Source organism: Aythya ferina (assembly GCF_964211825.1).
Source record: "Aythya ferina genome assembly, chromosome: 3".
Classification (NCBI taxonomy): Eukaryota; Metazoa; Chordata; class Aves; order Anseriformes; family Anatidae; genus Aythya; species Aythya ferina.
This window is the reverse complement of record NC_140298.1, coordinates 1,689,087-1,711,661: the sequence shown is the minus strand read 5'-3', so window position 1 is coordinate 1,711,661 and position 22,575 is coordinate 1,689,087. Positions and strand designations below refer to the sequence as shown.

Genomic DNA, 22,575 nt, shown 5'->3' with positions numbered 1-22,575 from the left:
ATTCTAATACTGTGGATATCACCAGAAATCAATGCTCCATTTTACTCAGGAAAAGTTAAGGCTCTAGGGAAGCTTGTACGAGTCAGAAGTGAGTGCTAAGTTAAAGATTAGGCTCTGCAAACTGTACATGTATTTGGAGAAATGAAACTGAGTGACTCACAGTGCCATTTTTGCAAGGATACAACAGAAAAGAGTCTACACACTGAAATAAAACTTTCCTGACAGTAACTATACTGTACACATCAAGTCAACTGGAAAACAGTTTCTTGGCACTGAGTATATCCTACGGATTTCTGAAGAGAAAGCTAAAAAGAATTTGCTCGACACTGAAGACCTTGCCAATCTCAAACATATCCAGGTTTGCTTCCCAAACAAATGATTTTCAGTAACTGTACAAGCAAGCAGACCCTAAGGGAAAAATCCATAATTTGACAGTTTTTCCTTTGTACTAGCAACCCAACGATATGAAACTAACTGGAAAAACACCTGATAGAAATCCGTTACTGTACCCAACAGGAACTACTCAGGAAACACATTAAAAGAATGGTTTTTTGGAACAAAAAAGTTGCTTGTAGCATCTGTCAGGTCTAGGAAGCAAGTTTCTGCAGATTTACTTGATTCCATTCACCAAAACTTACATGTTAGACATGCACTCTGTCATTCATAATGTTATTTTTAACATTTATTCCTAGCAAAACCAGTTTCTCTCCTCTTCACTCTAATTCTGATTCTCCAATTCCTTCCCTGGCATCCCTATTCTATATGCATCTATTTGCATCTATTGTTTCACTAGACACAGGCAGTTTAAAGATCAGTTTCAACATGACAAGTCAAGAGATTTTGTATTTGTAAGCATCTACAGGCAGATAGACACCACAAAAAAAAACACAAATAGCATGCTTCCATATATCCCACAATACAAGAACTCCAGCATTCAAAGAAAGACTGCAGGAGGTAAATAAAGGAATAGTAGAAAGCAATACTGAATGGAAGAAAAAAAGTAAACAGAGCCCCAGGCGACATGAAATCCTCACTCTGCAGAGAGTCTCTGGCCATGAAGCAGTTGATACACCCTCTGCATGTTACGGGTTCACGAACCGCATTCACCATACTACGTTTTCACTTTGCTGTGAGGCCAAGAAATTCAGGGGGCCCACGCTAGGTTCAGGTATAGCTCGGGCTCAACATACTCCAGAAAACCAATTCAGAATTCAATTAATCCAGCTATTATGAACATGGATTCAGGATCTGCTTTTCCTCATTTGTCATTAGGATTGCTATAATCAGACCCAGTGTAATAAGACAAACATATCTTGGCATTACTTGCACAGCTAGATATCAAGTGTTTGGAGCAACAAAATGTGCAGTGAACCTACAGCACAGAACAAGAAACAGCTGGAAACTATTCCTAACGCTCTTACTGTCCTCTTTTCACTAAACATTATTGCTAATCCCACACATTCAGGTTGATTAATCAAGTGCCAGAAAAATCAGATGACCAGGAAAAATCATATGAGATCTTTCAAATAAAATTCAGTCTTTGATTGCCTTTGGGTTTTGGCATCATCTTAACAGAGCTTATTTTTCTATGACATGCAAGGCTGGGAACCTTTTATTTATTTTTATAAACAGAAGTTCAATTCCTACATAAGTCTGTACCAAGGACTGAGGCTTTAAGAAAAGAGGTGAAGTACTGTCACAAAAACCTTAGTTGGCAATACAGTCAAGCAAGACACGATCACTGGGTCATTACTGAATTAAGCAGTCAGTGTGCCTGAAGACAAGCTTCACAGAACAGCCTGTTGATCTCCATAAAGTTAGTTACTTTATTCACCAAATTCAAACCTAAAACATATCAAAGTTTATTTGCTTGAGGAATGGCCCTCTTTATATAGAGCTTAAGTTACAGCTGTTATCCTCAAAGTTCTACTTCTTTTTTCTTTAAGAAAGGTGAAAAAAGAAACTTTCCATCAAGATCATGCTTTGAAAAAACCCTCAATTTATGAGGGTGGCCTCTCCTTTATTTGTAAATATCTTTGGATTGCTTATATTTCATGGGGAAGAGTTTCTGTCCTCCAGTCAGTTTGTACCACTACAGCAGTACAAGCAGCCAAAACTTTTAGATAGCCACAAGAGAAATCGTGTTTTCTGCCAAGCTGTAGTGGGGCCAGAGCAACTGGGAAGGCAAAAGTGTTCAAGGATTTCCATGTCTGCTGGTATAAAGACAGCTCCTCTCCTGCTGTGAAGTGACAGAATCAAGGACAACATCATTTAGTGCTTGGTTCTCCTGCCTTACTCTTTCTTTGACCTGGCTATAGAACCAGAACTAACAACTTCTTTTGTGGCAGCGTTTATCAGAGTACTTCATCTGTTAAGAATTAAGCAGAATTTTCTTAAATACTACCTATTAAAACATAAATGCTTGTGTTAAACAAGGTAACAGATTTACGTTACACAGTTAAGGACAACCGTTTTTTTCTTTAATTATGTAGGAACTTGTTTTTAAAGGTGCAGTTTGCTGTAGAGACTGAGATGACTGCATGAAGAGAACATGTTATGCTTGCCTACTAAACAAAGCATGCTGGGGGGAAGCATGCACAGCTCTTCCACTTCAGACTCCTGTATTTAGTTATGGCCTTGAGGTTAGTTCCAGAAGCCACTGCAGGTTACCCTGCTGAGCTGCTTTAAGAGCAAGGAAGCTGTTTGAGAGAAGTGGGTTACCAATCGACGTGTTCTAAACAAGCCACCAACAGGAGCTCAAAAAGGACTGTGCGTCCCACCCTCGGGCAAGCCTGTGTCACCCCTTTCATGTTCATTTCACTGCTGCCAGCTTTCACTTGTGGATTTGCCTAATCTTGGGACCAGCTGAACATGACAATTCTGGATTATATTTTAGGAGGTGTCGATCAGAGAACTTATTTCTACCTACTGACAGCTGTTAAAAATTTACACTCGCTACATATCAGATATACTTTGACAACAATGCATTATTCAAAGTACTATAAATTCCCTGTCCTTTCCCACTTTGTCCTTTGAGGTTTTTCTCTAAGGTCAGCAGCAAGCAACCCCCTACTAGGGAAACCACTGCTGTAAACAAACACTTGGCTACCCTGGGACAGACTCACATCGCCCAGGGGCACTAGATTTTTATTGCCTTCAGTACTGCGCAATTTCTCTCCCGTTTCTTCCAAAAGAATACTGGGTTTGACAACACATCACCTGGTAAAACTGAGGGAAAAAAATGCTGTTTTTGTCAAGTGCCCTGTATCTCAACAGCACATGCCAAACCTTTGAACAGATGATGAACAGAGCAAGGCAAGCATGTTTCCCATAACAACTGTCATGCTTCAGTCAGGGAAGTATGCACAGACAGGCCCTTGCACCAACAGTCCTGCTAGAGACACCTGAGCTCCATGCTCATACAGAAGCTATCCATTTCAAGATTAATGCCATAGCTTTTGATAGCAACGTTAGTTGGTAAAACATTTGAAGCATTAAATAAGTTCTGTTTCCAAAGCACACAGCAACAGACCTTTTATGCCTTTCTGCAGGGAGTCACGTTCCCAGTGACACAATCCCTTCGGGAGTAGACAAGTTTCCATGCAGGACTCCAGCTAAAGCCATCAACTTCATTTTCTCCATTGGGAGGGCCCAGAAGAGCAGAGCCTGTAGCACACAGCCTTTAGCCTTAGGGGCACTGTTGCCAGGAGAAAGGCGCCAGACAGGTCCCTGGCAGGTGGGATCCCTGCCCAGGCCACAGCAGCCCCTGCAGTGCCAGCATTCCCTCCGTACCCACCCCACATGGTGGCACAACATCGCAGAGCAAGCACTGGCACCTCTCCCACCAACGGGCTGCTTCGTGCCCAGCTCCCATGTGTTCCATGCTTCGCAATTCCCCCTCATCTCCAGCAGGCACACCTTCCATGATTGACAAGTAGAAAGCTTAGAGAGAGTTTAAGTCTTTTGATTGCTCCCAACATAAAATAAAATATCCAGTATTTCTCATGACACATGGGGCTCAATATTTAGGTTGTCAGCCCCCTACATATTTCTGGTTGGGAATAACAGGAAAGACTCCTTTAATAATAACTTAGAAATAATAACCCAGGCACTAACTTAAATGGATTTTTGTTAGCCTAGATTCAGTGAATAACAGTGAGTAAACCCAGGCAAAGGAACAGCTTTAAGATGAAAAACTTTTTTTTTTTTCCAAAGAAAAGAGTACAGGTCCAGTTTTTTCTTTGCTTTTAAATATTTATCCCTGGATCTTGAAAGTCCCAAGAAATCTGTTGTATGTGCTTAAACAGCCTAGCAGAGAAATCCTGCCTGCTGGTTTGGTCCTACACCAAAACCCTTTAGAAGGATAATGAAGACAGCATCACATTTCATAAGAGATTTCCCAAACGCCTGCTGAGCTGACCTTGTTTACAAGTGCTCACTGAAACAATTAATTGCTTATATTGCTTGTACATTCCACTCCCCACTGCCGGGGCTGAGTTTCCTGCCTATACTGTCCATATGGACACTAGCCAAAAAGAAAATTTTTGTAATTATCCAATTAATTATTATCAATACTAGCACTTAACAAGAAAAATTGACAGCTGGTATACATAACCACTTCATTTCTATCATGCAAAAACTACAAAGGTATTGGTTTTCTCATTAATAGCAATGAAATAGGTTGAATGGTTTTGTTTTAAGCTACAGAGGACAAGAAAGACAAGAAGAATAGAGTGGTGAAATCCTGGACCAGGAATTGGGAAACAACTTGGATGGTTTGCAAGATGCTTCCTGTGACACTGTGCCAGTCAGTTCCTCTCCATGCTATGGTGTTCTATTTTTACATTAATACTCACACTCCCTGGCTTTATTGCTTAATTTTACTGTCTACTCCTAGGCAGTGGGAATCTCTTACCTGTTAATGAGGCAGAATGGGGCCCTGACTAACTACAGCCTATCGGGTTTTTCACATTGTACCATTTAACGTCAGTGGGATTTTGAGGGCACAGCAGTCATTTTCCAATGTATCATGGGAACCCTGTCTGCCTCAACTTTCATGAAGCTGATCACAGTCTATCTATGCGTTTTGGTTGGTTGGTTGGTGGTGGTGTTTGTGCTTGTTGTTTTTGTTTAATTTTTTTTAAGCTTAAGTAGACATCAAGCGATGTTTGGGACAAGCAACAAGGATCAACTTTTTATCTCCAAAGCTGAGTAATACAGCTCAAGCAGTTTCCCAGCCAAACAAAGTGTAGCACGGGCAACAGCCAGTTGCAAAAGCACAAATACAAATTTGTGTACACAATTCCTAGAGTATAGGTGTGATCTAACGGAAGACATGCAACTAATCTAAGAGTGAACATGTTCATCTTCAAAATGATTTTTTGAGCAAAAAAACCTTAATTTTTCTCTCAAACAGGAGCTAGCAGGATTTGCTTTCCAAATAAATTTACATTAGAATGTGCTGCCAGGTCATCTGTGAGGCTGCTGGGGAGCCTGAGCTTTCAAAGTTTGGTCCCAGGACAGCAGCAGTGCACAGGCTTGCTAAACACCAGTGCTTCCAACATTCCTGGGTCCACAAAGCCTCCACAGAGCTCACTCAGGACCAGAGTCCTTTCAGTACCTTGAGGAAAACACAAGTTTCCAGGCTCCAGCTCCACAGTCTGCAAAAGCAGAACAGGTCAGGGAGATGTCAGACTAGCAGACAGAAGCCATCTCGTTATCTTAAAGCCCTGTAACCATATAAGTTTGTCTACATGGTCTGAAGTTGGAGTATATACTTGTACTGTCCATAGTAGTTTCTAGTAGCGGCCTTAACATCAAATTTAAAAGAATTGCACACTGCATATGACAAGCAAAACCAGAGGCTTAGGATCAGCATTTGTACAGCATAATAGGATTTCACAGGAGTCCCTACACAGCAGACCAAACCTGCTGCAAAAATATCATTATTGAAATCTCATTAAATGATTGCTGGGAGAGTTGAGAGCTGAAATAGATTGTTTTTGGTGCCCTAGATGGCTTCTTTTCTAGTCACTATAGCTAAAATGCTATAGACTGAAAACAGAGAAGGAGAACTTTTTGTCCAGGACCCTCTCCCATCAGAATGGTCATAGCTTGCAAACATGGAACATCAGCTGCTTGTTTTAAAGCCTGCTTTTCTTTCATAAAGTTCTGAATATTTGCCAGACTTTTTTTCCAGACTGATTTTCTTTGTTCCTTTAGCAAAAAGGAAACAAGCAGGAAGAGCCCACAGCATCACAACATAGGAGTGCAAGTCTGAACATCCACGGAAAGAGCTTACGATGCAGGAACAGAATACTCATTATATATTATTCATTATAGATTAAAACAACTGTTTCACCCCAGCCACAAAAAAAAAAAAAAAAAACCAAAAAAAAAAACAATACCGTCTTTGAAAAGAAAGCTTCTAATCCAGTAACAGAGTGAATATAATAAGTTAACTCAAGAGCAGAAGGATGAAAGGATGTCAGATAAAGTCAAAGGGCAAAAAGACAAAGATGCCCTGTGATGTTTAGCTGCAGGTATCATTGGCTACTTCTTGGTTCATGCTAATATCAATTAGTACCTACCTAGAGAAAACTTCAGAAATCAGATAAAGCCAGATCCAGTAATATATACTATGATTTACATCATTTTTGGCATGGCTTCCTGCACAACATCGAAAGAGTCAGAACCATCCTACACAACCTTTGTGCCAATCTGTTGAGATGCAATAGCCTTAAGCAACACAGCAGTTTCAAAAACTTTAAAGTGACCCAATCTATTTTGAAAGAAACCAAAAGCACTTCAGAATTTTGAGACTAAATAAAATATACTTCTATCAAAAAAAAAGCAAAATGAAAGTTGCCATTCTGAGGTGCTTTAAGAACCAGAGATCTTGTCAACTGTTATTCCTTTTATAACTTGTTTAAAAGGTCACATGAAGACTGTGGCCAAGATAAATTAAATCATTAGAGTTCATGCACATCTGCATGTGCCTGTACATTTATGCACATCAGTTCAGCCTCAGTGTCCGAGTCTCTTCTATAGGAAAGCAGAACAAGTTCCTCATTTTTCTTCCTATTATGCCCGTGTTTCTCCGTAGGCAACATGAGCAAGCTCTGCCATGTGCTAAAATGACTAGAAGCTACAGGGTACCATTAGTACAGCAGCAGACTCAAGCTAGAAAACCCCTCTGAAACACGCAGTGCAGCAGCTTCAGCTCCATGCTGTGTCAACTGTCCCACAGCTTTCAGCTGTTTGAAAAGGAGCAGAGGAAGACCCTGTTAGAATGTTGCATCACTCAAGCACTAAACTTATACTTAAAAAACAAAACCAGGTATCTTTATCAAATACATCACCGATAATAATTATTTTCAAAGAAACCTATAATTTTCAAGTACTTTTTTTTTTTTTTTTTATAATTACCAAACTGTTGCCAGAAGTCTATTTTTAACTGTGTGCACAAAGTTATTCCCCTTAATAAACTGGAGTAAAAAAAAAAAAAAAAACACTCTTCACAAATATTAGTTTAAACTGAACCTTTTACTCATTAGTATTTCTATAAACATTGCATTGGAGCAACAAAGACATCTGGAACAATCTTTCCTTGGCATAAAAAGCCAGATTAAGGGCCTTGAACTATTCTCCATCCTCCTGTAAAAGGGGATGTAGACTACAAGAGAATATCTCCACTCTGAAGATCAGTGTTACACATGGTTCCAATGATTTCCACTATGCAGAATACATGTATGCATAAAGCCCTCAAATGCACTAAAAAGCTTCCAGCAGCAACAGCACAACTAACTGGCAGTTGTTTTGAGAAGTCTCCTAGAAAGCTCAGCCAATCCTGCCTACAGGATTACTCTAAAATAGTTATTGAGATTTAGTTAGGATTAAAGTCAAAATAAGTCTATTTTCAGGCATATCAAAGGCATGTTGTTTCTCATTAAGTAAGAAAATACCTACATTTATTATTCAGATAATTCCATTTGCCTATGGTTGTACAACGATCCAATACAACCTTGCAATTCACCTAAGCAACAGATTTAAGTTTCAGCTATCACTGACAGTCACCACCTAACGAAAGGAAGTCTGGAAAATTGTAACAAAAAAACTGACGTACTAATACTGCAACAGTTTACAGGGCATAGCACTGGAGTTGGTCTGCTGCCCTGCCGGCAGGGACCACCGCCTGCGTAGGGGGCAGCGGGGAGCGAGTCCACACGAGACCCCGCCAGCAGGGGGGCGGAACTCGCCTGGAAAAAAAAAGCAACCTGCGTGGGAAAAAAAAAAAAAAAAAAAAAAAAAAAAAAAAAAAACCTCGCCTTGAAGAAGAGATGGATTCTAGCATTAGAGTCCATTTCAACTGAAATTAGAAGGGTTTCAACCGAAGCACATAGCTGGCAGCATCTACAGAACACGAACAGCGACACCTAGAGCTGAAAAACCAAGGGAAATTAAGTTTTACATGTAGGAAGTTCAAGACCAAATACTTCCTAGTAGTCACCAATCTTTGACAACATGAAGAAGTCCTCTTTAAAAACAAATTGAAAACATCTAAAAATCAAAAACCTATTCCTACCTGAGACTTCCTGAATTACCACCAAATTCACCGTGTGAAACGCTAGCCTCAGGGAATTTCAAGTGAATATAACCACTTCTCAGCACCATCACCACTTCAATCCAAAATATATCAGTCAGCCTTCCTCCATTAATTCAGAAAAAAAAAAAAAAAAAAAGAAAAAAAGAAAAAAAAAAGCTGACATTCAACCTTAAGTGGACAATCCACTAAGGAATGAAGCCCATTGCCCATATAACACTCCATGCCCCAACCCTTCAGTTTTATCTACCTTTCGCCACTTTCGCAGAAGTCAGAATGCCCCTGCTAAGCTGTTACATGTTCCAGAGCAAGCCCCAATTTGCATGGCACATTTACAAGTATTTCCACCACATTTTTTGTCTGCTAGGAACCAATTACTTCCATCTTTTAGGACAAAACCCAGGCTTCAGCACACTGCAGCACACTGCCTGAGAAATTGTATCAGTCTGAGGTGCCGAGGTCAGTCCTCTTCCCTGCAGGGTGGGAAGGGATTGAGCCCTCAGCACGCCACCCGTTTTAACACTCTTCCACATGCAGAAGGAACACCAACATGACCACGCACATGCAGCAGCACGGCCTCTGGCTGCCTTCCCATGCCTAATTCCCCAGCTCCACTGCTGTGAAGTTGTATTGGGCTATACAGATCCACAAAAATAAGGTGAAGAGGATTTCTTTCTTCTGTTTAATAAAAAAAAAACTTTTGGAAACATGGCCCAACTGACATATTTCTCTTCATCTGGTAAGAACCTTTCCTACTTAACCAGAGGACAAGACAGGAACTTGACTGCAAGGCAAATGTTTAAATGCAGAGCTTTCAGTAGGTTTTTGCGCAGAGAAACAACATAGTGTTACTGCTTCTGGGAGATCCTTGCCTTCCTTGTGCTCTATGTAAGCCTTTTACTTTAACACATTAGCTTAAAATTAATGTAATCTATAAAACCACCTGTGCAACTTCTTCCAGTGAACAGATTTTATAGAAAATTGCACACATTTTTACCAAGAAAGTTGACCACATATAAAGCAGTGTCAAAATAGCAAAGTTGAACTTGGAATACTCAGCACAAGGTTCCCAGTATCCACAAGTGTCATGCGCTCCCCATCAGTTACCTAGCCAACTGATTTTCAAAACACATTCCTGACACACCCTCACTTCACTAGAGAGCTCAAAATACAGAAAGAGTCATACCTCCACACAGTCGTACCTCCAACTTACCTGCTTTAGATCTTTTTCCTTCTCAACTCTATACTAGTTCTAATCACTTGATTATCTATTGCATGTACTAAGAGAAATCAGAGCCTTTCCAAGTGTCCGCTCATACACAGTTCCTCCCTTTACATGTGGAAGTCCAGCAATTTATCACTAAAAATATGTTCATTACATTTTATCTTCCATGAATCCAAGCCCACACAGGTAACAACTGAAATTAACTGGTGTCTCCCAAGCATTTTACTCTAGGAAATTCAGTAGTCCATATCTCAATGTGTAACTTAATTGTACTTCAATTTCAATTCAGCATTGCAACATTTATTCCCATGTCACAGGTATCTTCCTCATTTCCATCTTAAAATGAAGAAACAACAATTCAAAACAACTTTTTATTTGCTCTGGATATCACAAACAACGTCAAAAGCTTCAACATCACTACCAATTTACTGTCACAATCCATCTTGCTGACCCTACTTTTAATTGTTTAACAAGAAAGTGGAAACTTTCCTCTCCCTTTGTAATAGCTCTTTTGCCACCTCTTCCTTGAGAACAAGCCTAGTCTCATCAGTCTAATTTTGCAGCTCTGCTACAAGATATCATATTACAGATACCAATTTCCTGGTGTAGTGGTAAGTAAGGTTTCCTTTAGTGCTATTGACACAAATACCAGTAAGGGGAAAACAAGGGAAGAACATGGCATGCTGCAGCAATCCTAGTTTAACACAAATGAACACATATGGGGGGGTTAAGCTGTGCTCTCACTTAAAGCTGCTCAGAGTAAATCAACTGACTTGAGAAATTTTTAAAGAAAACAATACTCCAACACACGTCCATCTTCAGTGTTTGCTACAGATTGCACTGAGATACTAAATTTACAAATATGGAGATATTAAATACTATATATGAAGTTAATGGTAGTATTCCAGAGAATAAGCATTGACTTCAGAAACAACTGCTGCTTCTCTGGCTTTAAGTGTTTTGCAGCCCAAGATAACCAATCTGATGTTAAGCTCAAAACCAAAGAAAATGACTACAAATACTTCCGTCACATGCAATGTTTCTTTACAAGAAGGTCTAACACTTTTCCCTGCAAAAAAGTCAACTTCATTTTATTTGAGTTTTGAAACAATTCCTGTACTACAAAATATGCACTAATAATTGGCCATCCATAATGAAGCTTGCAAAGGAAGGCTTTACCATCCCTCATCCCTTTTTCAGTACAACAAATCACTGAGATTTTAAAAAACTCCAATCTCCCTACACACACTTGCAAAAACGAGATATTTGGATTGGTCTTTGTTTTTACAGGCAGTACTTCTCCAAAGTAACAGCTTAAAGCTCTTGGAAATTAATGAATAAAGAAAACCATATACATTTTGTAATTTTAATAAATTACAAAATTTATTTCTAGGTAATACAGATTGTAAGCCCTTGCTACAATGGGTATTTACGTATTGTTTTTAAAATTGGGAAAAAAAATCAAAACTGTTTTCTTAAACTGATTTAAGTAAAAGCTAAGTAAACATTTCAAGACATTCTGCAGTGTTTCTTTGCAGAGATGATTCAAAGTTAAATAGCAGATCTGTGCTCATATAGGAATAAAGGCTTTTTCTTGGTTTTAAAAGTATTTTGGAGATAATACACATATGCGCTGTGTGACATTAGAAATTAAAACTGACTGAAGCCTCACACTATTTTTAAACTGGAAGACTTACAGCTTAAAGGATGCGTCTCCTCAATTTCACAAAGAAAAACCCGCAAATAAAACCGAAGTTATTGAAAGCACTGAAGTTATCGATATAAGAACCTACCTGTCATTTGGGATTTCAGATGCTTCTGCAAGTGACAGTGATAAGACTAAGAGAAACAAAGATACTTACATTGCATTTACTTTATCTTCTGGGCCTTGAACTTGGCCTGTTACTGTTCCTTGACTGGTATTTTTAACCCAGCCAACAACTCCTAGCTTCCTAGCTTCCTCTTCTGTGTACTGATTTGAAAAATAAAGAGACAATAATCAGTGCCAGCACATACACTACATGCATACCATGTAAACCATGTTAAACCCCACTTCCATTTTCATAGCCTTAAGACTGAGACTTAAGAGAAACAAGAATCCATAGATTATGCTCACACTCAGACATTAAAACATTCCTGTCAGCTCTACAGCTGCAGCAGAAGCAACCAGCTTTTGAACAAGAATTAGATTTTACATATACATAAATACATGAGTTAATTCCCATGTCGGTTTACATTAAGACTTTTCTTCAAAAAAAAAAAAAAAAAAAAAAGAACACAAAACACCACAAACTATATATATGATGGCTTCTTACCCTGCTCATAATAAAGCCATTCTGCTGCTTGCTGTATCAGTTGAATATGCACAGAAATCTTCCAATACTGTGAGTTTTTTCATTCAGAGATCAGCCAAAAACTTGCTCTCCTTGTTTAAGGAATTTTTAAACACTTTTAATCAAAGAACTCTACTGATCCATCACTACCACCTTTTACTTAGTTTCCTCTAGCTCCTGTCACTGCTCATTTGCCTCTTCAACAGTTGGTGTCTTAGCTCTTTAAGCTTGTTGAATGCACAAACAGAAGTGTTTTTCCTCATGTTTCATTCTAAAACCTTTCCACCTGACTTTTACCCCTTAAATACTAAGGATCTTGTGCTGCATTACTAGCAAAGCAAATTATAGCAGCAAATGTACGGAACTTCCAAGTCCTGTTTTCTGAATCTTCTTATTTTTTATGTACACACAAAATGTATCTGCATAGTTTTCATTTGTGCCTGAACCCTGACATGGCATGGAACAAAGTATTTTACAGGAAACCACTGAAGTTTTATTCTCTGCAGGGAATAACAATAGCTAATACTAATATTAAACAGCTAATATTTTCATTCACCTCAAATTTATTGAGATTAAAAGGTGCTTCCTCCATTTTCCTTCACGTATGTTCAGTGATGAGATGTAGCCCATGTTCTCTTTAGACATTCGTTTTAAATGCCAACAGCCAAACTTCAGCTCAATAATAATTACACTTCAAAAGAGAAAACAGATCTGGGGGTAATCTAGGCAATGAAAAGGTGTTGCTACCTATGATGAGTACTTTTCAAGTTGATTATGAGCACTTTTTCCCCTAAGAAGTTACCCAAAAGCATCAGAATGCAGCCTATCAATATGATCTGCAAACGCACATTTTCCACTTGATAAAGAAACATTAAAGACATACTATACTGTAAACCTCCATCCTTCTCTATTTTGAGCTATTTCACACCACATAAATTATGCATAAAAACTTTTAGGTCTTAAACACAGCTCACTAGGTTCACACAACACTTTTGAAACATGTTTCTTGATTTCTGTCAAGCAGAAGAATTACCTGCTACAAATTCAGAGCTGGTGGAGAACTCTGGTGGGGTCACAAGCCCCAGCAACTGTATCGCAGGAAACACAAGCTTCCTTAAGCACTGGCACTGTAATTGCCAGTAGGAACGTAAACTGGAATGCATTGGCTTCAGAAGCTAACATCCAGAATTTACCTCTCTAAACACGAGTATGTTCTAATGCTCACCTTTGTATCACAATCCAAATACAATCTTTATAAATCATACTAACATAAACACATTAATAAGCTTTTAAAAATATTTTACTATAAGAGATGAACAAAAAATTTTTCCTCTTAAATCTGCTTGCAATACTTAACAGCCTAACCTAGAACTCCATCCGTCGGTTGATTATGTTTATAGTCTGCAAAGCTGCTGCTGCTGTATTTTTAGCCCTGGAAATACTATACTTTGAAGTAGGCTTTGAAGGAGAACTGGTAAATCAGATGTTGCCTTACCATCCTGAAACAAACACCTAAAGAAAGAAAAAGAGTAAGGTCAAAAAAGAGTAAGGTTATCTCATAAAAGACTATTAAAAAAAAAAAATCACTTCACAAATTTATTGTAAACTGTATACATGTCATCTGTGGTCTATCCGCAAGGAAACCGCAGAGCTTTGTGGCACTGTCACTCCGGGCCAACTGCACAAGACGGCCGGGAGATGACCTCGACCAAGCGGTTATTTCCGCTAAAGCGGCGAGGGGAACTCCGCAATTAAGACGGGAATAGCCTTTGACCCTTTAATATTCACTTCAGTTTCTATGCCAACCCAAGGGGGTTGGCATATGTGTTTGACAGCAGAGCAGAGCCCTCGCCCCCGCCCACTAGCAGCCGCCTCCCCTCAGGGCGCCGCTGTCCCCCCACGCGCCGCCATCGCCTCAGTCACGCCCGGCCCCGCGCATGCGCACAGCGCCGCCGACCCGCGCCCCTCACCTTGCACCCGCCCGAACACTTCGTAATCCACCGATTTGAGCGCGCCCGACGCCTTCCCCAGGGTAGACATGGCGGCCGCCGAGCTCTGCGGGCCGCCCGGACGGCAGCGCGCGAGGCTCAAGCTGCCCCGGAAAGCGCCCGCCCCGCGCCGGGCGGGAGGGAGCCGCGGGCGCCTGAGGGGGGGGCGCGGCCCCGTCACCGCCGGGGGTCACCGCGACTCCCAGCCCATAAAACATGACAAGCTTTTCCTTCCCAATTTTACCCCGTGTGGGGCAAACGCCAGGGCCAGGGGGAGGCTGGACTCCAGCTGGGGCACCAGGGCTTGGAGATGGAAAATTTACCTCAGGTAAGATGTTCAAACCTACCTCAGGTAAGGTATTCAAACCTACACAATGATATATGTTAGTGCTCACATTTTCCTTTACAAACCTTTCCAAAACATTTTTAATGTAGGTGTAACATGCAAAGATATAAACCAGGAACTGATCTTTTAAGTAGGTATAGTCTCCAACCAGACGCCATGGATTTTTCTGGCATGTCACATGGTTTTGTACTCTGTGTTTGCTTTTTCTTAAAAGAAAAAGTCTCTTCAGGCTAAATATTGCATTAGAAACAACATTTAATTATCCTTGGTTAGAAGATAAACTCAGTCTAGAATCTTTAGTCATCTGCTGCCATCTATCAACACTAAAGAGCAAGACAGGTCCAAAATAAAATATTAGCCTATTTACAATATAAAACATTGCAACTTAGGCCTTTAAGCTATAGCTTATGCAGGTACTGATTACTGGAATCTGCAGAGAGCAAACTGTAATGGCAACTTTGGTTTTTAATCAAGGGAATGACTCTTACCTTTCAAGTAAGTTTTCTTGATAAGAGTCAGGTAAGTTTCCTCTCACCAGTGCTGGCTCATCCTCAGTACAGAAATCCATCCCTGTCATAGTCCTTGAGAACTTCTGGCTCAGAGATATATCTGCTGCCCTCTAATTTTCTTTGCCAGTTGATTTTTTCATCAGTATAAGCCAGTTTAGTATTTTTCTGATTTGCCATAAGAATATCTTGCCATTCTTTCACTAAATGGTACCAACCCTCTCATTGTTTCATAACAGAAAAACTGAAAAACTCCAAAGATAGCATGAAACCCTTTACGTTTTTACAGTCCAAAAAGTCAATATCAGTAATCAAACAGTATTCAAATACACTAATTAGTAAGAGAGCTTTAGCATACACTATCTTAAAGTATAGACAGTCTGTATGAAGTCAATGAAGTTTTGTATTTTCGCCATCCCTCTGCCAGCTGTAGTGATGTTGGCTTAAGAATCAGCTGAGTGCACTTCCTACAGCTACTAGCAAGAAATGCTAAATATCTACATACGTTATAGCACAAGATACATTCCTTAGTTACACCACAGAGAAATGCAAATGATTATGAACTTCTTCCAATGAACAAGCTTTTGTACTGCTAGGATGATCAGAAAATACAGTGTCATAACATCTGTAGATCACTCCAGCAACGAAATAGACTCTTCTAAACTTCTGCCAGCTTATCTATTACCATGTGTTGTGTTTGGCTTGCTACTCAGTAAATAAAGGTGACCTTTTTATTACTAAAACAAAGCTGCAACAATCACAATTAATACATGAAAGAGAAATTCAAGGCAGCAGTGAATTCCATGGATGACCATTATGCTGCCAATTTACCCAGGCCTTTTGTTTGCTCACAGCAGCTGCTATTATACAGTTTGTCTTTTATTTCTCCATACTAATTTCACAGTAAGCTTTCTTTTCTGATCATTACACATTCTTGCTAATTTAAATTCACATCAGCCAGCTTTTATCTCTTTCAGAAGACATTGTTTTATATTCATCGGTCTTTTTGCTTCACATACATAGATTGAATTTCACTTGCAGCATAGTGTTCTCTAGGAACAATTATTCATGGACCTTAGGCTTGTATAGAGAGGATTTATTGTGAAAGCCACCTAGGAAGTTGCTTTACTTGGCAGAAGTTTTGCATTAGGTAAGATGCTGTTGTAGAGAAGACTAATTTTGTCATTCAGTCACATACGTACCTGTACTCTGAACAAGAATTTTGAAGAACACCTCTAAATACTAGCTCTAAACACAGTATAGATCTCCCACTATCCTGTTTTTGGCCATAGCATACAGGAAAGAATGAGGAATTGTTCCAGAAAGTACTGGAAGGGTACAACAAAGAGCCATAAAGCTAGAACTACAGACTCACATGCCCATGAAGTAGGAAGGGTTCAGCCCTGAGCTTAAATAGGGCTTCAGGGCCAAGGGGCAGAAGGGATATCGTTGGCTCAGATGAACCTGGTCAGGACAATCAGAGCTATGGGCCCTCTGGGTCCTGATACTGAGCACTGTCAATTGCAGTGCTTATAATAAAATGATCTTTTACTTTAATAAGTTTCACTTTAGTTGATAAAGGTATTTTGGAAGTTGTGACTTCGTTATTTATGCTTATACTGCGTAGAAAAACATTAAAAACTTATTTTTCTTTAAGTACCCATTTCTTCTGCTTTCTGTCTGTGTGGCTGGCACTTCATTCCACCGTATACATTCAATGTTTTCCACTCCCAAAATTACTGTCTTCCATGTTTATGCATATGTTCTATCAGGTACATGACCTCCAATGTTGCTGTCTTAATTTATTCCTTAACCTCTAGCTATGCTCCTGTTTTTTCACCATTTCTTTATTTATTATGGTTCCTTCTCAGACCTGTCAATACATGACTAAATTTCTGCTCTCAGCCTTCCCAGAACATCTTCACAATCTACAATTAACATTCCTGACTTCAGCGTTCTCCCCTCCCTCTACCGTCAACTTATTAGCTGCTGAGGTATTTATCTATTGGTTTGTTTCTTTCTTTCTTTTTTAGCATTTATGCTACCCTTTTTCATCAGTTTAGATAAACCTAAGGTCCAAACCTGACTCACTTACAAATGATCCCCAGCAAATTCTGATGAGTGGTTTCCCAAAGGATAGCAAAGGCTCTGTATAAAAGAAGCTGCTGCGTCTATTCCCTCTTGTGGCTTAGAGAGTAGTAAGTACTCAGAGAAAAAGAGTATAAACCATGTAAGTTCAATTATTTATCTTTTATAATTTTTGCTTGTTCTCTATTAAGCATAGTATATACAGCTCATATTTTAAAACACTGTCCTTTGTATTTATTTTTTCAAATAAAGGCTAAATTTTTCTTTTCAATCGTTTTCTTTTTTTTTTTTTTCAGTTATTCTTTATCATGTCATCTCCAAAACTATATTCACTCTTACAACCTATTTTAAAATAAACTTTAAATTTATTAAAATTGCAGTTTAATTTAAAATAAAACTAATAGGACTTCTGACTTTGCAGACTCTGCTTCAAGTTGTACAAAACTCTTTGGAGTCTTTATTTAATGTTTCAGATGGATGTATTGAAGTCTCCCAAGGTGTAATGTAGGACACTTAAGAAGTAAGTGATATTCTTAATTCTACTTTCCTTTTTCTGTGGATCACTGACTATCAGCTGTCGTCCTTAGGGGAAAAGATAGTCTCTTAAACACTAGGATTAGATTTCAAAGCCTGAAGGACAAGATAAGCCTGTAGGAGTTCTTTAGGAGTTTTTGTCTGTACTGTGTAGGATGTATAAATAACACTATGCTGGGCTACTAAAGAAAAACTTTTAAAAGTATATAGCTCAAGACAGGGAAGTGTTCCTAGCTCATAAAGGTTTTGATAATACCATTACTACTAGTTTCTAGTCAGCTTTTTTACAGGAAACTAAAAATGAAGTATAATGCATGCAAAAATATGAAGTGGCTTAGGCTTTAGGCTTCTGTACCTGTGTTGTTGTCATCTTTAACAATGCAGTTCCTAGCATAGTAGCACTTTCACTGAGAAGAAAAACTACACTTGTGCAAGGCTTAAGCTCTCAGCATGAGCTGATGACGTTTCCTAAAGTATTTCTGCATTCAAATAAATACTCCCAACTATAATTTTTTCTGTATGCTGTCTTCCTTTAGCCATGGAGAGTGGAAAAGTAGGAAAAGCATAGAAGAAGGACATCTGTCAAGAGAAAGCATCCAGATGGGAAATTAACATGCCTAAAGAACAAAAGAGTGCTAGGCAAAAATGTATCGCACTCTTTTTGAAATAAAACCATATAATAGAAAACGGCTTACCAAAAGCAAACAAAAAGCTACCTTGTGCTTTTAAATGGTAAAACTCAAAATTTGGATGTACAAATCTTAGAAAATTTTTGAGACTGACTGCAGAATACCCCTAGCACAGTTAGGTGCCCTGGTTACTGCACTTGTCTCCTGATCCATTAGAAATGTGAAGACCCAAAGCAGCAATCAGATCTGGGTGGGGGGACCCCACAACTGTGCAGAGGCCCCCTTAGGCGAGTAGAGTACTGTACAGAGGAAGGGTCATGTCTGCACAGATCAAGTTACAGGACTGCAGCCAAACTTTGTCCTAAATTTGGGACCCAATGGAACATAAATTTGTCCCCCTTGTGCTCTAAAATCATGGACTACTTACATAACCTACAGGACGATAGATACAGAACCGTGCATTCATTATTTTAGTGTGGCTAGACTACTTAGGGCAATCTTTTTGTTACTGTGCTTGTTCCAAATAGTTGCTGTGAGATCCTATGTATAGTGCAGTGTTACACAACAAGTTGTATGGAAGGCTTTTTGCTTTGTTAGTTGCCTTTTATTCACTACATCCTACTACTAGTAGCCTTTTATTCACTACATCCTGATTCCGTCTAGGGCATGAAGACTTATCAGCAGTTTTCTTTTAAACTTTTTTTTTTAAGTTATAGCAACAGTTCCCAAAGTAATTGTTCATGATTCCACTCACAGCTTGTTCACTCGTTGACATCGTATATACATGTAAATATTTAATTAAACTAAATTTCTGTTTAGTTTTCAATATTTTTTCATTGTTGTGTCACCATGTCTTTGAAAAAATACTTTGAAAAGTATTTTTGCTGCTATAGGAAATGAAAGAATCCTCAGGTAAGTCAGTTCAAGTTAATAGTAATAAAAATCCTGATCTGAAAAGCTAGTAGGGAACTTAAATGCTCAGTAGAAACAAATGCTTAGTATGAGGATATTAGCTGTCAAGACTTCTTAAATCCCGAGGTGTTAGTAAATAAAACATGAGAACATAAACTGGTATTTCCTGTAACAAAAAATCTTTCTGACAGGTGTGACTGAAGTTGTACTATTGAACTCTAAAGCATAAAAATCGGAGTGATATTTGGGGTTAGGTCTGTTAGTCTTTTGCTGCAGTAATAGATCAAAGAAGACTCAACTTGGTGGTCAAGACTAAACACAAACTCACCTACTGTAATGCCTACAAGCATTTAAATTCTTTGGGTATAATTTCAGAAGGTAATTATAACTTGAATTTAGAAGCAGTGTATGAACCAAGGAGTAATGTACCTATAATATTTTAATTTTGTGAATCAAAGACTTAAGAGCATTATGCAAATTAGGTTAGATCGTAAACTAACAAACATACAAAAGCAACATTCTGGAAAATTTTATTCTGTGTGCAAACAAAATGTTAATATATAACAACTTGCAAAGCCCCTCTTTCAGTATTGTCTTTGGGACCTCTGTTCTACCTGGATTAGTACTTAACTTAAAATGTCATGCTTCCTGAGGCTTTACTGAACATCACTGGGATTGAAAAAGGAAGTTGGAAGGGACAGGGACTAGTAGTAGTGGTGAGCCCAGGCTGTCCTCTTATATTTGGAAGAGTCACATTAGGAGTCTTAGTCTCATGGTTTGATAGCAGAGCAGAAGGAGGTCTGTCTGACATTTGATTAATGAAATACCCATACACAGGAAGCACATTAAAATTTAAAGAAAACTGACTGAGATGCTGCCAGTGGTTATATTTTCTCTTCTTATGCAACACAGTGAGGAGGAAGAGATGTGGTCATTTAAAGCTGTTCTTTATTCCTGTTGAACAAAATGAAGTTTAAACATCACCCTTCCCACAGTCATTAGAACAATGATGTCAGATTTTTGTGGAGGATTTAGGGCTCTATAAAAGAACTAAGAAAGCACGAAAAAGTGTGGGTTGTTAAAGAAACGGTGTGTAATGGAGGTGGGTTGACAGCTATTACATTTTGCAGTACTGTGAAACTATTTGATTCATTCTCATTAACTGCATTAGCCCACTATTTGTTCTCAAAAGCAACAAAGAGAAGGCTTAATTAGTATTTCAGAATCTTGAAAAGTATTGGTGCAGCCAGTGTCATCAGATATTTCAGTCAAGTCTTGCTGGATTGATTATAACTTGGATGTGGGGAATTGTGTTATTTCAGAATCTGTGTGCCAGTTCCAATCATGTGAGGGGACTATGTTTTGAAGACATGAACTTGTAACAGATTTGGTGAAAATCAGCATCTGCTTGAAGGAAAATGCTTCTGAAAGGTGGGCTGAAGCTCTACAAACACATCTCATAGTATAGATGGTGCAGGTGGGACCTGGGGTTTGCCAAAAGTAACAAAACAGGAACCCTAAATTGGGTTCTTTTGAACTCTTTTCTCTGAGTTAACCAGTTTTTATGCATAGCTAGAAAGGTCACTGTTGTGGGGCCCAGTTTTCCATTGATTCTCATACTGCCCTGATGGTGTCTTCCCCATCCAATCTAGTAGACATATTTGTAGTTTTGATAAAATGGGAGGAATTATCATGATTTTTGTAGCAAGAATTAATGCTTGAATCCTTTTGAGAAGTCAGTGGTTATGTGGAAAAGGATGGATCAGGTTGATACAGTGTTGCTAGATTTTCAAGAAGCTTCTGACAAAATTCTCTGGTTAATTACGGTTTTATAAAGTTAAAGTATTTTGGTGGACTAATAACTGAAGGAGCAGTCACAAGAGGAAGGAATAAGTGGAAAACATTCACCATAGAGAAACTGTTACTGAAAAAGCTACCAAGGAAATTCAGCAAGGATTTGTTCTGGGTTTTGTTCAGTGTATTCTTAAATAATCTGGGGGGGGGGGGGGGGAGGGAAATAGTGACTGGATAGCTGGCTAATGGTATTAGATTACTTTGGGTAGCAAATGTGCGGCTGCAAAGAATTAGAGAAGTATCTTGTTATGTTAAATGAGTGGGCATTAAGAAGTCAGATTAAATTGTGTTATTAAACAAAGTATTGTGCAGAGTGGAAGTACATGAAACAATGCAAATAGTGGTGGCTTCTGGAGTTACTGCAAGCAGTTCCATGAGCAGATCAGTGTAATGCTCAGGGGCTGGCAAGAAAACCTGTTATGGGAAGAACATTAAAAAAAAAAAAAAAGTGTTAACAGAGCATAACAAAAAAGAGCCGTATGCTGCTGTGCAAACCATGGCTGTACCAAATATCCTGTTCCAGCCATTCCTCACGTCAAAGAAACAACAGGAAAGGCAACAGACAAAATCAGTTAGGATGATCTGAAGCCTGGAATGGCATCATATGAAGAGGGACTAAAACTAGTATTCTCCTGGGTCATCTTGAGACAGAAGAGCATTTGCCTGTCCAGCAGGGGATGTCACGCAGGTCTGTATAATCATAAATGGTGAATTGGTGTCATTTCTCATCTGTGAGAACTCATGGGCATTAGAAAACTACTGGGTGACAAGTTTATGCCAAATGAAAGGAATCCATACAGTTCATATATTGGAAACTGTGTCTGCAGAGCATTGTGATGCCAAAGCATAATGAGCCTTAAAAAGCAGATGAATAACGGGATGAAAAACCTATTTAGTGCTATGAAACACAATGACACAGCCTGTGACTCAGGATGTCTGTCTTCTGCAAGCTGAAGAAAATGGGGAACATACAGAGGGGAAGTAAAATTGTATGCATGCCCAGTTCTTAGTCTTTAGTCTTTAGTCTCGTCACAGGAAGCTGTTCTTGCAGATTGCTGCAGCAATGACTGACTGAGGTCAGTCTTAAAGACACTAAGAGCTTTCCTGGAAGAAGAGTTGTTTGTGTGGGCTGGAGAGAGAAAATGGCAGGGAGCCTGGGAATCCAGTGAAAAAAAGAAGAGGTAAGCATGTAAGGTTAAAAAAAATCAACATGACATTAAGGAGCTAGAAGGAGGTAATGCACAAAGCAACCCCAAGAGTGACACCTGGAGAGCTGGGGATGCTGCCCTGTGGTTTGTGCAGCACCATGATAGCATTAGAAACTCAGGGATGAGTTTTCAGCTGGCATAGCGTTTCTTGTAGGCTACAGCTCAAGGGCTGCAGCTGATGTGGTGCAGAGGTGTTATGGTGGGCTCCTAAAGCACAAGCTGTTGTCAGTTCTGAAAGTGATCATGACTTAGTAAGAACTCTGGCACCCCTGACGCCATCCCAAATTCCCTTTCCTTCCAGCTTCCCATTTCAAAATGCCTGCTTTTCAGAGTTGTTCACTTGCTGGCGA

The 22,575-nt window shown here is 39.2% G+C and overlaps 2 protein-coding genes and 1 long non-coding RNA gene across 15 annotated transcripts in view; 2 read left to right on the top strand and 1 right to left on the bottom strand.

The window, feature by feature from the left end:
• The window catches only part of ACYP2 (acylphosphatase 2), a 44,670-nt gene extending 28,299 nt beyond the window's left edge, over positions 1–16,371 (bottom strand). Inside the window, exons 1-5 of one of the 13 annotated variants that reach the window (XM_084514141.1) lie at positions 14,131–14,285; positions 13,656–13,672; positions 11,690–11,799; positions 8,328–8,441; positions 6,304–7,256 (exon numbers count right to left, since the gene is read on the bottom strand). In XM_084514141.1, coding sequence (XP_084370267.1) covers positions 8,375–8,441; positions 11,690–11,799; positions 13,656–13,672; positions 14,131–14,200 — 264 coding nt within the window. In that variant the 5' untranslated portion in view covers positions 14,201–14,285 and the 3' untranslated portion in view covers positions 6,304–7,256; positions 8,328–8,374. The other 12 variants (XM_084514140.1, XM_084514139.1, XM_084514135.1 and 9 more) reach the window with 12 other exon arrangements.
• A 155-nt stretch (positions 16,372–16,526) lies between these two features.
• LOC311434173 lies at positions 16,527–18,584 on the top strand. Its single transcript, XR_014691305.1, has 3 exons — positions 16,527–17,230; positions 17,562–17,608; positions 18,159–18,584. It is a non-coding gene; the product is annotated as an uncharacterized lncRNA (long non-coding RNA).
• A 3,494-nt stretch (positions 18,585–22,078) lies between these two features.
• PSME4 (proteasome activator subunit 4) overlaps positions 22,079–22,575 on the top strand; it is a 69,042-nt gene continuing 68,545 nt past the window's right edge. Inside the window, exon 1 of the mRNA XM_084514132.1 lies at positions 22,079–22,198. The gene's annotated coding sequence lies outside the window, so the exon portion shown is untranslated. The remainder of the gene's footprint in view (positions 22,199–22,575) is intronic.